The following is a 16,277-nucleotide window of genomic DNA, read 5'->3' on the forward strand; positions in this document are numbered from 1 at the left end:
GATTTACTCATCTAACAAAGGGCTAATATCCAGAACCTACAAAGAACTCAAACTAATTTATAAGAAAAAAACAAACAACCCCATCAAAAAGTGGGCAAAGGATATGAACAGACACTTCTCAAAAGAAAACATTTGGCCGGGCGCGGTGGCTCAAGCCTGTAATCCCAGCACTTTGGGAGGCCGAGACGGGCGGATCACGAGGTCAGGAGATCGAGACCATCCTGGCTAACACGGTGAAACCCCGTCTCTACTAAAAAAATACAAAAAACTAGCCGGGCGAGGTGGCGGGCGCCTGTAGTCCCAGCTACTCCGGAGGCTGAGGCAGGAGAATGGCGTAAACCTGGGAGGCGGAGCTTGCAGTGAGCTGAGATCCGGCCACTGCACTCCAGCCCGGGAGACAGAGCCAGACTCCGTCTCAAAAAAAAAAAAAAAAGAAAACATTTATGCAGCCAACAGACACATGAAAAAATGCTCGTCATCACTGGCCATCAGAGAAATGCAAATCAAAACCACAATGAGATACCATCTCACACCAGTTAGAATGGCAATCATTAAAAAGTCAGGAAACAACAGGTGCTGGAGAGGATGTGGAGAAACAGGAACACTTTTACACTGTTGGTGGGACTGTAAACTAGTTCAACCGCTGTGGAAAACAGTATGGCGATTCCTCAAGGATCTAGAACTAGAAGTACCATTTGACCCAGCCATCCCATTACTGGGTATATACTCAAAGGATTATAAATAATGCTGCTATAAAGACACATGCACACATATGTTCATTGCAGCACTATTCACAATAGCAAAGACTTGGAATCAGCCCAAATGTCTATCAGTGACAGACTGGATTAAGAAAACGTGCCACATATATACCATGGAATACTATGCAGCCATAAAAAAGGATGAGTTTGTGTCCTTTGTAGGGACATGGATGCAGCTGTAAACCATCATTCTCAGCAAACTATCGCAAGAACAGAAAACCAAACACCGCATGTTCTCACTCATAGGTGGGAACTGAACAATGAGATCACTTGGACTTGGGAAGGGTAACATCACACACCGGGGCCTATTATGGGGAGGGGGAGTGGGGAGGGATGGCACTAGGAGTTATACCTGATGTAAATGACGAGTTGATGGGTGCTGATGAGTTGATGGGTGCAGCACACCAACATGGCACAAGTATACATATGTAACAAACCTGCATGTTATGCACATGTACCCTAGAACTTAAAGTATAATAATAAAATAAATAAATAAAATTAAAAATAAATAAATAAATAAAATAAAATAAAATAAAATAAAAAAGGAGTTCTTGTATTATAGAGATGCATCTTGCTGTATTTACAACTGGGAATAATGTAATGTCTTAGATTCGCTTCAAAATAATTTAGCAGTGTGGAAAGTGGGTGAGGGTACCAATGAAACAAAACTGACTCTGCATTGATCATTGTTGAAAGTAGACAACTGGGACATTGGGACTCATTATGCTAGTCTTTTTATTTTCATGTATGTTTTAAAATTTTTATAATAAAAAAGTTTTTAAAAAAATTATTGCCCTAGTCCTACACCTTGATAGAAAAGGAAATAACTAAATGTGAATACATCAATAGAGATGGGGCTTTTGGAACACAGATAAACTCAATAAACTCATTTGCTTGGATATTGGACATATCTACTTAAAAAATAAAAGAATTAGCTGCGTGTGGTAGTATGTGCCTATAGTCCTGGCTACCTGGGGAGGCTGAGGTGAGAGGATCACTTTTACCCAGGAGTTTGAGGCTACAGCGAGCTATGATCATCAAGCCAGGGTGCTCCAGCCTTGGTAACAGAGTGAGACCCTGTCTCTTTAAAAAAAAAAGAAAAAAAGAAAGAAAGAAAAAAGAAAAAGAAAGAAATATGAGCTGAACCGTCAATGTTCTGGCAGACATTCCTTTTTAAGTCCGTGTTAATGAAAAATAATTACTCTTAATTTTCCAGTATCCAGAAATGTCAAAAACCTTCAAGTACCTAGTGTTCCTATGTAATCGGAACTACAGAACACCCAAAGCCTGAAATTTAGTTGATTTATCAATAGCTAGACAGGTATCGATCACTTTTCACACTCACAATGTACCACCTCTATGGGATATGATTAGTTGGTATTGCTACAATCTTAGTACTCATAATCACAGCACACAAAAGAAAAACAAGTGAAAGTAAGGTAGAAAGAGAAGAATAAAAATGTCTAATCATCTTTGTTAGAGCATTCATAAACTTCCTCATTTTCTATAAGGGTAGGCTTCCAACTTTTTTCAAGACAGGTAACCCTCTGTTCAAATCTTACTTGGAAGCATACATGCCATTTTTTTTAAAGTGGCTTATCAGTGGGAGCCAAGAAAACATTTTAAAAGCCGGTCCTCTAAAACATATTTCCTGGGAGTGGCCAATGCTTTCATTAGCTGTAAAAATGCAAATGCAAACTGGAAATAAATGCCAGTGGTTACCAATAACAGCCTTAAAGGCAATAAGATAAAGTGTGTCCAGGAAAACACTTTACATGTAGAGATACAAGAGTGAGCCATTTAAATGTGTTCAAAAGTAAAGGGTTATAGTGGGGGCAGGGAATAAATGAGAATGAACAATTTCACTAAGAATTAATTTTAAAATAACTTAGAAGTTAGCTTGAAACTTGATTCAGTTTAGAGCTGGATGGCATCTTAATACTGCCAAGGGGTTCCAGCAAGTAGCAATTAAAATATAATTTGTAAGTGAGGATTAGTTTCAACTTTAAGAAAGAAACTCCCAAATGGCAATGGTTTAAACAAGATGGAAGTTCTATTTCTCTCTCTTGTCAAAGCCACAGTAAGTGCTCCAGGGGAAAAGGCCTTTGTTTTTTGTGGTCATGTGCTCAGGAGACCACTCCACATTTACCATCCCTACCTGGGGATTTATTCAATGTGTTTTCCTTCTTTCCAGCCACCCATCCATCCATTCTCTTAATCCTTCTGGAGTAAAGCTGGACTGGCCACTCTCAGGGTTGATAGTTTATCAGAATACATCATGCTCTAGGAATTCCCAGGACAGTGACTCTTAACCAATATGCTGTAGCACACAAATGTGTCAAAAACAAGTGCTGCCCCATTTTGGCCAATGTATAAAACTGCTGATACCTGAGGAAAGTAAAACCGTCTCATATGTATAAGATAAACATGGAGTAATCAGAATCATCCTCAAAATCCTTTGAACTTTCAGGACCCGGGCCCTTGAAAGATCACAAGCTAAAAATGAACTTCTTTTATAATTCTTTGTATTTGGACCACAATATCATTTCCTATAGAATAGCGGAGGCCAAGATCTAGTACGGATGCAGAAGAGAAGAGAGCACCATGAGGTAAATAAAAATATCTTCCTTTTTTTTTGCCCAGTATATACAGCTGGATGTAAATGCAGTAATCTCCATTTATATGCAGCTTCACCTTCCATGGCTAACTGAGGTCTGAAAATATTAAGTGGGAAATTCTGGAAATAAACCATTCTTAAGTTTTAACTTTTGCACTGTTCTGATTAGCGTGATGAAAAACTGAGTAGAGTTGTCCCTCTCTGACCTCCCCAGGACATGAATCTTCCTTTCGTCCGGCGTGTCCACACTGTATACACTACCTGCCTGTTAGTCACTTAGTAGCTGTCTTGGTTATCAGACTAAAAACACATCATATATACAGTGTTCAATACTACTTGCAGTTTCAATCGGGGGTCTTGGAATGTATACCCTGCAGATAAGAGGAGACTACTATAATCCCAAGTATTCATTATGTCATAGCATGCATTTTCCACAGGGGTGAAAACTGGTTCTTTTTTTTTTTTTTTTTGTGAGACGGAGTTTCGCTCTGTCACCCAGGCTGGAGTGCTGTGGCCGGATCTCAGCTCACTGCAAGCTCCGCCTCCCGGGTTCAAGCCATTCTCCTGCCTCAGCCTCCTGGGTAGCTGGGACTACAGGCGCTGCCACCTCGCCCAGCTAGTTTTTTGTAGCTTTTAGTAGAGACGGGGTTTCACCGTGTTAGCCAGGATGGTCTGGATCTCCTGACCTCGTGATCCGCCCGTCTCGGCCTCCCAAAGTGCTGGGATTACAGGCTTGAGCCAACCGCGCCCGGCCTCGAAAACTGGTTCTTAAAGGAAAAGGCTGGGGCGGGGCAGGGAGGTATGAAAAAAATCTTGCATATGAAAATGGTTTGTGTTGCTCCAAAGTTGAGCCCTACTTGACAAAAATCTTACTCCTCAGTATTTAATTCCTCTCGTTGGGTTTTCTTGGGTATCACACAAGCAACATTGATATGGAAGATATAGTAAATATGTGCAAGAACACTGCTATAAAACTATGGCAACAGATGGCTGTGACTGGAAGAATCTATCCATTGCTAGATCTCCAAGTCACATTGAATGGGATGCCATTTGACTGCCTTGTGGCTGATCTTTAGAGCTTTTGTGTGTAGCTTAGGCTCTGAGACTTAAACAAAAATAGTTTGCATTTTACTATTTAATTCAAAAGGTTATTTAACACATCATTAGTTAGAGTAAGTACCCAAAAGAGTGGACGTGGTGGCTCATGCCTATAATCCCAACACTTTGGGAGGCGAAGGCAGGAAGATCACTTGAGGCCAGGAGTTCAAGACCAGCCTAAGCAACATAGAGAAACTGTCTCTAAAGAAAACAAACAAACAAACAAACAAAATTAACCAGGCATGGTGGCATGTGCCTGTAGTCCTGGCTACACTGATGGCTGAGGTGAGACGATCACTTGAGCCTGGGAGGTCAAGTGGTGATGGCGCCACTGCACTCTAGTCTGGGTGACAGAGTGAGACCCTGTCTCAACGACAACAACAAAAAGCACTCAAAAGAAAAAAAATGCTAACAATATCTCACTATCAACTAGATAAAAGTTATTTTCTTATATCAAGGAAAAGTTAAAAGTTAAATTCACTAAAAATTATTTTAGCTGGGCGTGGTGGCTCCCACCTACAATCTCGACATTTTGGGAGGCCAAGGCGGGTATACTGTTTGATCCCGGGAGCTCGAGACCAGCCTGGGTGACATGGCAAAACCCTGCCTCTACAAAAAAAAAAAAATTAGCTGAGCATGGTGGCATGCCCTGTAGTCCCAGCTGCTTGGGAAGCTGAAGCAGGAGGATCACAGTGAGCCGTGATCGTGCGGCTACACTCTAGCCTGGGCAACAAAGCAACACCCTGTCTCAAAAAACAGCAACTGTTTTACTTTTGCTAAAACAAGTTTTGAATGATTTTTATAATTTTTTATTACTATTACCATACATGTGTATAAATTGCTCATTGGCAAATATAATTTGATACACTACAGTTTATGTAAGTAAATAAATAACATTAAAAGTTACCCAGCAGATATAAAGTGAAATGTTAATCATTTTTAAATTTAACTTAAAATTTTTGCTTAGTTATTGATAACCCTGTATTGAAATTTTTAAAAGTAAGCTTTACACTTATTTTTACGTATACAGCACAGCTATACATACATTACATAATAATACATATATACAGTATATATATAGTGTACCTGTGATATTAAAATTTCATGAAGGAGCAATTAAGGAAAAAGAAAATATCTAAAAAAGGCCCTTAGGGGAGAGATTAATTTTAAAAAGGTTAAGAAACACTGTTACTACAGTATCTACCAGACGGTATACCAAGCTGACCAAGCCATTCATCTTGGGACTTTATTCCAATTTGCTACAAGTACTAAAGTATCAGGAAAGCATCAAAACACCTAGCCCTCAAAAAGAGTTACATGAACATGAGTGGAGAGAACTTTGCCTTGTGCATACAAGAGAGTGAAGCAAGAGCAGTAAAAACAAGACAGGGCTCATGTGATGATTGCTGAAGCTTTTATAAAAACAGTGCCTGTGTTATACCACTATTCCAACTGTGTGGGAATCACTGCTTATTTATTTAATATTGCCTTGTCTTTTAATTCCTTCAAAGAAGCCAAGGGAAATGGTAGTATTTGTAAGCTTGCCTCAAACACAAAAAAGCAGACATCCAGAGAAATAAAAACAGTTTCCATACAGACTAACCAAAGGTCAGAAGCTTAAAAACTTCCAATTTTTTTCAACCTGTTGTCTTCACAATTTCTTTTTTGATGGTAACTACATGTGGGCATGCTAGAAAGATCTCCCTTTATATACAAAATGTCCAGAACATTTTGTATAAATCAAACCATAAATTGAACACTTTCACTTCAACAAGTTATTCAATAGATATTTTTCTCATATATTTCCAAGCTCATGTTACACTAAAAACCAGTGTGACGACCAGGGAAACATTACAATTTCACCCATATTTTTTAGCATCTGAAATCTTTCACAGGTGTCCTGAAAGGGGAAAAAGGTCATGAACTCCAGGTCAAGCCAACGATCGTTAGGCATTACTGTAGCAGAAGGTACTACCCACTGTGTACACATATGGTACAGGATTAAATGTGCATATTACTTACAAGGTTATTTTTCATTTCACAAAATGTATGCTGAGCGGCATGAAAACTAGAATTGTCAAAACTAAAGTTCCAAACCTTCTGTCTCTCCAACAGGGATCTTGTCACAAGTTAAATTCAAATTTTCTGTAGAACTATAAATAACCAAAACTGAAATAGGTAACAAGCTAAAGGGGGGAAAAAACACACAGGCTCAAGTCAATGCAGCCAATCACACACAAAGCCCATACATTCTACAAGAAATAATTTTTGCCACTGATTTGCCCAGCAACCACATAACTCTTCTAAACACAAAAATGTTGAGAATTTTCCTTGCCCAGAAGTGGTTTTTGAAAAGGATAAATGCATCTTAACATACATAATTAAGTTTGCAACAAACCACAAAAAGCGAAGGGGAAGAAGCCTGAAAAAAACAAAAAGCATATATATATGCCATAATAATCTGACCCAAAGCCACTGAAATATTTGGAGTTGAACCCTTTTGAAACTCTTAAAATGCTCTGCAGTCTGCTAAAAAGTTAAAGGTTCTTCTTTTTTTCCCACTCAGCATTGACCTTATTCTGTCATCAACTTGACATTCTATCTCACTTTATGGTGTTAACTGCAAGGATGCTCAGGAAATAAGAAATATGTAAGACCAGGGGACCATGGCTTTTCACTCTGGCTACAACTACGGGCTTTCTGGGTGCTCCTGCAGATACTCCACATGCTGCAGAAGACTGCCCCCTGCATAACAAGCAAGGTTACACTCCAGTGTCAACAAAACTCCTTAGATCAATGCAAAGATCAATCAGATGAATTTCCAGATTTCTTACAATGCACAGGGCCAAGTTTCTCAAAGGTGAATCAAGTTCTGTTCCATTCGTCCCTACCACCAAACAAAGCAGCACAAAAGAAAGCTTAGTAGCATACATTAGAAGGACAGGAAGAAATAGGTATAAGTGCCGATGTAACTGACATATGCAGGAATCTCTGGAGAACAGACTTAGCTCAATTATAACTGCAACGCCACTAGGGATTTTTAATTATTAAAAAGTAAACCATATGCCAGAGTAATATAAGACAACTCAGTAATCAAGAATGGCAGGGAACAGTAGTTCTTAATCTGCTTCTACTCTACTTTTTAATACTCTGAAGACATTTTCTTAGTTAAAAAAGCTCTATGTAAAATAACAATAAATTGGAGGAAATGATGCAGCTAAACATGCCCCAGTAACAAAATTCCTGTGTTTACTGATTTGCTTAGGAGTCTGAAAAACAATTTTGTTCCTTAGTTGTGGTATGTATGTATGCATGTGTGTGTGTATATATAAAATATATATATGATATATATCCTTTTTTGTTTATGGTTGAAGAAACCAAGGTCTAAAGAAGTGGCTTGTCAAAATAAGTCAGTAACAAAGTTGGTATTAGTTTTTCATCTAATATATATGTATGTGTGCATATATAAAATATATATATTTAAATTATATTTATATATATATTTATATATTTAAATATATACATATATACATATAATATATATAGATATACATATATTATATATTTAAATTATATTTACATATTTAAAAAATATATAAATATATACATATATAAAATATATATACACACACACACATATATATTAGATGAAAAACTAATACCAACTTTGTTACTGACTTATTTTGACAAGCCACTTCTTTAGACCTTGGTTTCTTCAACCATAAACAAAAAAGGATAATCATATTTGCCATTAGATAATCAAAACAGAAATCCCTATGAGAAATGAGGAACCATTATTTGTAATGATACCAATTCTCTCTGGCTTGATGGTTCTTGCAGAAAGCACCCTGAGAAAAAAGCACCCAGAGCTAGGTGCGTGCCCAGGACTCCAAGAGACTAATGTGGCCAATGATGGTGATGGGGGTGAAAGTAAATCTGCCTTTCCCAAAGAAAGCCCATTAGATATACTGAAATACATACTGATTCAGGCTGCCCATGTGTATAATGCTTTTCACGTTCATAATCTTGGACATTTCAAACATGGAAAAACTTCAGAAGATTACAGTGTTCTACCATGAAAGCCAATGTAGATTCAAAAGGAACCACAAGACTGAGTCTGTAAATATTCATGCTAAATCAAAAACCAAAATAACAACCTGGCCTAACAAAACTGAACATAAAGATCTACAACCACATCAGAAGTAGTGACAGTTTATGAATGTGTATTTCCTAATTAAAAAAAAAAATTCTAAACAAAAACAGCAGACATCTACATGTTAGAAAACTAGATACTAAGTAGTATTATATTCTGTATGGATGCTAAATTATATGGAATTTAAATTATAATATCATAAGTTTAGAATTAGAAAAACCTGACTTTTAAAAAGAAGATCAACACAAATTAGCTGTATCACAAAAGGTTCCAAGTGGAACATATCACAAAATTTTCCAAATGATGAATACTGTGGCTTCTATATTCCTAAGGTTTCATAAATCAGCCTTTTCCTTGGTATAGCTATGAGCACCATCCAGGCCAAGTCCTCATTCTCACTCCTCTACAACGTGCTAAAATTCCTTCCCACCATTCTCTTCACCTCTGCTCTCATCCCACCCAACCTACATATTGCTGCTAAATTAATCCCTCTAAAGTACAGATCTAGTATCACTTACCTGCTTTAAAAAAAAGCTTTTCCTAACTAGCTGCAGTCTTTCCCTAGCATTCAAGACTCCAAATATAGTTTCAAGCTCCTTCCTGACCCTATAGCCAAACCACACTACACTGTCTGCTGTGTTTCCAAACACACAGCCTGTGTTTCCCATCGTTAGTTTGCCTTGCTTCCCCTGTCTCCACCTATTCTTCCAAAGGCCCATCTCACTTTGCAGAAACTCCTTATTGTTTTTCTGGATGCCCTGAAGAAGATGCACTTTCTTCCTCTTCAGAAATGTCAAGACAATCATGTTAACATCTTTAACATCTCGGTTTGTGGGTCGGTATGTGGCATTCTTTTCCCTGGCAGGTTGCCTTACGGCGGCACCTGTGTCCTACTTATCGCTGTCTTTTTTGAAGTCTGCCTTATAACTGGGAACTCACACTTTTCTGATAAATAAATATCTAAGGAACCGACTGAAGCAGGAGAAGTCACAATATTAAGATACCAGTTTATAGAAATATTATCCATCTAAAGGTTACACAAAGCATCACATTCACAACAAGCTATGCTTCCATTTACCACTTCAGCTCTTTGCAACCTTTCAAGTATGAAAGAAATTGGACCTCACATTCAGGACGCAATCTGCATCAAATTTTTATCTAGCTAAACTGTTTAAGAAATAAGATTTCTGAGAAGATTGTGCATGGAAGGAAAAGAAATGCTTCACATCAGGTTACAGGTTGCCATAAACCTGGATGACCTGGTCTTAAAGCAAAATTCTAGGATGGTAAACTGGCAAATAAGTACATACAGGCCCTATGAAGGCAGACAACACTGGCAAGGATACTGGGAGGCAGAAGCCGTGGGGTCAACATGCATGACCCGGACAGCTTCCTTAACTTGCCTAACCCCAGTTCCCTCACTCATAAAACCGGGCTCATGGGCTGGATGAACTCCAAGATCCAATTCTAACATCTAGAACTCCAGAAGCATAACACGTCTGCATTTTATTATTTCTCATGGAAAGTGGGTAAAAAATAACTTCCTGCTTATTTAATCTCTCATTTATTTAAAAAAAAAAAAAAAAAAAAAAAAAGAACCACACACTTCTTCAGCCTAAAAAAACCCCATAGATTTCAGGGTTATTTTCAAAGGAGTTTCAAAATGAAAACAAAACAAAAATTAAACAACCACCAACAAAAACAAGCCCTGAGGACTAATAAAATAAATATAAGAAAAAAACAAAAATATTACCCCACCAACTCTCACTACAAATAACTGTTAAATAACACTTGAAAAATAAATGCTCTGTTAGAAATTTAAGACGCCAAATAGAGTTACAAAGCACAGTGAGGTAAACAGTAGGATTAAGTGGTAAAATATTTCTCTCAATTTGTTTCTGGACCTTTCATCCAACAAAAGTAATTTAGACTGAAGCTGCAGAAATATGAAAAGCAAAAATTTCAGAATTCCTTGGATAATGAGAAACTATGAATAGAATATTAGGAGCACATATATACCATTTAGTTAGCCTAACTTAAACTCCCCAACAAAGACTGTACCGTGCTTGGGATTTTATACAGAGGATTCCCACTCTGGCCCTGCCAACTTTATAACTTGATTAACATGTGTGAAGTCTTTCAGAATAACTTCTGAGGGGTCTTTTTGTTTTTTGTTTTTTCTTTTGCCTTAAAGCCACCAGACAGGCAGCTTTTGAGTGCAAACCATCACTTGAGGCCTTACCAGCTTCCGGTTAAAACTTCTGGGTTCACCATGGTGCTGATGGCTTAAAGGTGCCAGTAACTAGGGGTTACCATAGCTCAGTTGGAACAAAAGTATACTGTGCAGCACTTATGAGAGTTCTGAAAAGTGTTTTCTTAAAATGCTGGAGGGAAAGGGGATATTTTCTGATTGAAATAAAACTCTATCTCCCTTTCTTTCTAAAATCCCAAATCAAAATTACCAACTTCATCAAAAACAAGGTGTAGCCTCCTCCTGACACTGTCACTAACTCTGGATTTGGCTCATCCGTCTTACCTTCCGATGCTTTGATCACATATCCCCCCTTGTCTTCACCAGGAGGCACATCGAGCAACTGCATAATTCTGTCCAGCAGCCCATGAATGATCTCAAACCCAGGATTCTTGTTGTAATAAACAGCACAGAGATGCCGGTAGTTTTTTGCGCCTACATCTAGGAAGATAAAGGAACTGGTCACAAGGCTGTATTCACCATTGCTTCAGAAACTGATTTACCCCAATACAAACTGAGAAAAAGTCGACAAAAAAGAAAACCAAATATTACACATTCAGAGAAGGATTTAACCTCAGAAATGCAAAATAAGATAAAATAGTCTTTTTTCAGCTTATTAAATTCCCTAAGGTGTTTTATTTGGGGGAAAGAGTGAAAACCCTCAATGCTGACCAGGGAAAATAAGACTTCACTGAGGTATAAATTGGTAAAATTCTTTGCAAACAATTTAGCAATATATCAGAGCCCTAAAGCTTCATACTCTCTTAATCATAATATTAATACTACCCAAAGGAAATAGTCCTACATACAAAAAGGCTTTAGGTAGAAAGACATTTACTACAACATTATTTCCAATAGTAAAATTATAAACAACCTAAATTAGGGATGGCTACATAAAGTACAGTCGATCACTCATCAGGATACTAAGTGGCTATTAGAAAGCATCTTTACGATGGTTTATCATAACAGAGCAACAGCAAATACTTAAAATAGTAAATGAAAAATTTAAAAGAGACCACAAGGTTCAAAAAGAGGCAAAACTAAATTACATTATTTAAAGAACAAACATAGGTTGGAAAACTATGAAGCACGTAAGGGAACGACTATGACCAAAGTTAGGCTAACAATTACCCTAGGTTAAAAAGAAGAATCTGTGATGGGAAGGGGTCATATAAAAAGCTTAGGATACTGGCAACGTGCCATTCTTAATGCAGCTGATGGCTACACTAGTGTGTGCTTTTTAATCTCTTAAAAACTATTTACCTTGAATACATTCTTCACGAAGCATTAAAAAAAGGCAGAATGCTAAAGTTTATGAAGCTATGTCCACAAGTGAATCTTGAGGACATTATGCTAAATTAAATAAGCCACTCACAGTAGGACAAATACTGCATGATTCCACTAATACGAAGTATCTAAGTCATGAAACTTGGAGAACCAGAAAGTAGAACGGTAGCTGCCAGGGGTTGGAGGGAAAGGGAATGGGGAATTGATACTGAATGAGTATAAAAGTTTAGCCATGCAAGACGAAAAGTTCTAGAGACCCACTATATGCACAATGTGCGTATAGTTAACACTACAGCAACTGTGCACCTCTAAAAGTTTACTAAGAGGGTAGCTCTCATAGGTTTTTTACCACAACAATAATAATAATTTTTAAAAGTATACGAAGAATAGGGCCAGGCAAAACAGCTATGCCTGTAATCCCAGCACTTTGGAAGGCCAGGGCAAGAGTTTGAGGCCAACCTGGGCAACATAGCAATACCCCATCTCTACAAAAATAATAATAATTTTAAAAAGATGAAAAACAGAATCACAACTACATAAACATAGCCACAAGCCAAAAAACCCCATGAACAGAGAAAAAGACTGAAAAGAAATACACCTAAATGTTAACAGAGGTTATGTTTGGGTAAGGATAATTTTTCCCAACTTGTATTTATTTCCTAATTTTGCCATGATTAGTATATATCACTCTACTTTGAAAATTAAAACAAACTTACAAACTCAGTATTTCATTTTGTTTCACTTTATTCTTTGAGATAGGGTCTCGTTCTGTTGCCCATCCTGGTGCAATCACAAATAATATAAAAGTGCACTGCAGCCTCAACTTCCTGGGCTCAAGCAATCCTCCCACCTTAGCCTCCAGGGCAGCTGGGACCATAGGCACGCGCCACCACACTCAGCTAATTTTTAAATTTTTTGCAGAGACAAAGTCTTGCTCTGTTGCCCAGGCTGGTCTCAAACTCTGGGCTCAAGTGATCCTCCCGCCTTAGCCTCCCAAAGTGCTGGAATTATAGGCGTGAGCCACTGTGCCCAGCTAAAGTCAATATTTTAAAAAAGAATTCCAACAGTCCAAATGAACACTGATGGATAAACAAATTGGTACATCTATACAATACTACTCAGCAATAAAAAGGAACTGTAGATAGACTTGACAACTTGGATGACTCTCAAGGGCATTATGCTGAAAGAAACAAGGCTCTCAAAAGGCTACAGACAGTGTAAGTCTATTTATATGACATTCTGGAAAAGGCCAAACTATGGGAACAGAGAACAGACAGTAGTTGTCTGGGGTTAGGTATGGCGAAAACAATGTGACTAAAATAAAGGGTTTTTAGGGTGATGGAACTTTTTGACCTTGTAGTGATAGTTACAATCATCTAAACCTGTAATAAAACTCATTTTTAAAAAGAAGTACCTAGTATAGAGAGGAAGACTGAAAGTCAGCAGTCATCATTTAACTTTGTAACACTGTGGCCCTTCAATAAATTCTGGAGACCACTGTTCTAACATAAATGAATGCTGGCCTCATTCTGCTTTTCATATTAAAAAGAGAAAGAACAAACTAATATCTGAGGGAATAAACTGAAAATAGAAAGCTGCTTCATGTTAGCATATATTGAGCAAAACTACTTCCACGGATTTACTCCCATAGGTAAAAGCTACTAGCAATGGTTGACATAAAATACAGAATGCCTTTTATCTTCTAGATATCCAATTAAAACATGAACAGTTTAAGACACTGTACTCTAATATTAAAATAATATAAGAGTAAGCACATAAATGGAGTAAAAGGAAAACTAACATTAACTGTTAATCTGTGGTATCGATTATCTGGCACATGCTAGGTATTACCTATCTGTCAATTTATCTATAACCTTATTTAATTCTCAAGACAACCATGCAAGATAAATTTATTATTATTCCTATAAAACAGATGGAGAAACAAAGCTCAGAATGATTAAGTAACTTGCCCAGAGTCAAACTAATTGGCTGGAGCTAATACAATTAATTATATTGCTAATAAGTTACAAAACCAGGATTTGACCAGAATTGACTGACTCTAAAACCCATGCTCTTTACACTATAGGGTTTACCCAAAAAGATTTAAATGAAAACAAACAATATAATGGCAAACTTATATATGGCTATATATCCACTTAATATGGTCATGGATGTACATTGCTGAATTTTTTTTATACGATAAACAGATGTTTTAATTTTCAAAAGTTTTTGCAATACTTAAGAATTCCATTTAAGCAACAGAAATAAATAATTTTTAAGGGTCAGTGAAGTTTCTAGCCATGAACAGTATTGTTACTTATGGAAAGTATATTCTGAGTTGAACTTCGGACTGAACAGATACAAAGAAATAACTGCCCTTGCCATTTAACATTTCTCAGTACACACTATATTCAAGGCACTCTATTCTAGATATTCTTTGATGATGGAGGTCAAAGCCAGTACAAGGCATCTACAACCTAAACCCTCAGTAATTCTTTGTTTTTTTGAGACAGGATCTCACTCCAGTAGCCCAGACTGGAGTGCAGCAGCATGATCTTGGCTCATTGCAGCCTTGACTTCCCAGGCTCAGGCGATCCTCCCAACTCAGCCTCCTAAGCAGCTGGGAGTACAAACACATATCACCATGCCCACTGATTTTTTTATTATTAGTAGTAGTAGTAGAGACAGGCTTTTACCATGTTGCCCAGGCTGGTCTCGAATTCCTGGGCTTAGGCAATTTGCCTGCCTCAGCCTCCCAAAGTGCTAAGATTATGGACATGGGCCACCACGCCAGACCTCAATAATTATTTTCTGAGTAGATCCCTAAAGCCTAGAAAAGAAGATAAGCACACACAAATAGCTATTAAACAGGAGCTAGGACAGGCCAGGAGCAGACAGCGGGCCATATCTATGCCAGCTGAGGTAAGCGAGTAGCATACCACTGTCACCTCCATCATTTCCATTTTTAAAGATAAAGAAATTTGGTATCCAAAAGCTGTAAGTCAACTTTAAAATCAGACAGGCACGAAACCTCACTAAACCAACCACATGCATAAACTAAAATGAAAAGCCTGATTCCACTGTAGGAATACAAACTTACTCTCTCTCTGTCTCTCCCTTTCTTTCTTTCTCTCTCTCTCCCTCTGAAGGGAAAAAATGAACTGAAACAGAACTAAATTATCCCTTTCATACTACTGACTTGCTTCTGGGTATTTTTGCCATGTGGTACCCATTTATTGGTGTGGATGTCACATGCTTTCACTTTAACACACAGGCACGTATTGAAACAACTTTGTAACTCCATTTTTGCTGTGAGAGAAGAGCCCAACAGTAACACCACCATTAAGAGACAGCTTAGCAACATAAACTGGAAGCTTTATTTTGATAATCTTTGCCAAATTCCAAGTAATTTTTTCCTGATCTCCAAATTACGTAAAACTTTTATATTTCTGATATCAGCAGCAACATCTGGATTAAAAATTCAGAATTTAAAAAAACAAATTAAGTAAACCTGTGATGAGAGTAATAAAATCACAATTAAAAAATTATAGAATTTAGGCCAGGCACAGTGGCTCAGGCCTGTAATCCCAGCACTTTAGAAGGCCGAGGCAGAAGGATCACTTGAGCCCAGGAGTTTCAGAACAGCCTGGGCAACAAAGTGAGACTCCGTCTCTAAAAAAAAAAAAAAAAAAAAAATTTAAAGATTAGCCAGGCATAGTGGTGGTGTCATGTGCCTGTAGTCCCAGCTCCTTGGGAGGCTGAAGTGGATCCCTTGAGCACAGGAGTTCAAGACTGCAGTGAGCTATGATCACGCCTGGGTGACAGAGTGAGACCCTGCCTCAAAACAAAAACAAAAACAAAAGAGAACTTAAAAAAATTATACTCTATTTCATTCAAGAAAGGTTTCAGGACGTTTACAGCACACACATACAATAACGAACTACATATTTTTAGATTTAATTTTGCAATAATTTTAAGAAAGGTCTGACTTCTAGGGCTTTGTATTAAGCCCACCGTAATAATTAGATTAACCTCATTATTTAGGCACCCCCTCCCAACTCCACACTGATTGGCTGGCTTTTCACATTTCCCAAGGGTTATTGCTCTCTCTGG

The 16,277-nt window shown here is 37.7% G+C and overlaps 1 protein-coding gene across 2 annotated transcripts in view; it reads right to left on the minus strand.

Annotated features, from left to right (window-relative positions):
- FARSB (phenylalanyl-tRNA synthetase subunit beta) overlaps positions 1–16,277 on the minus strand; it is an 82,640-nt gene that overhangs the window by 18,842 nt on the left and 47,521 nt on the right. For both annotated transcript variants that reach the window (XM_023222202.2, XM_023222212.2), the window contains one exon: positions 11,163–11,318. In XM_023222202.2, coding sequence (XP_023077970.1) covers positions 11,163–11,318 — 156 coding nt within the window. The remainder of the gene's footprint in view (positions 1–11,162; positions 11,319–16,277) is intronic.

This window comes from Piliocolobus tephrosceles, chromosome 11 (genome assembly GCF_002776525.5).
Source record: "Piliocolobus tephrosceles isolate RC106 chromosome 11, ASM277652v3, whole genome shotgun sequence".
NCBI classification, from domain to species: Eukaryota; Metazoa; Chordata; class Mammalia; order Primates; family Cercopithecidae; genus Piliocolobus; species Piliocolobus tephrosceles.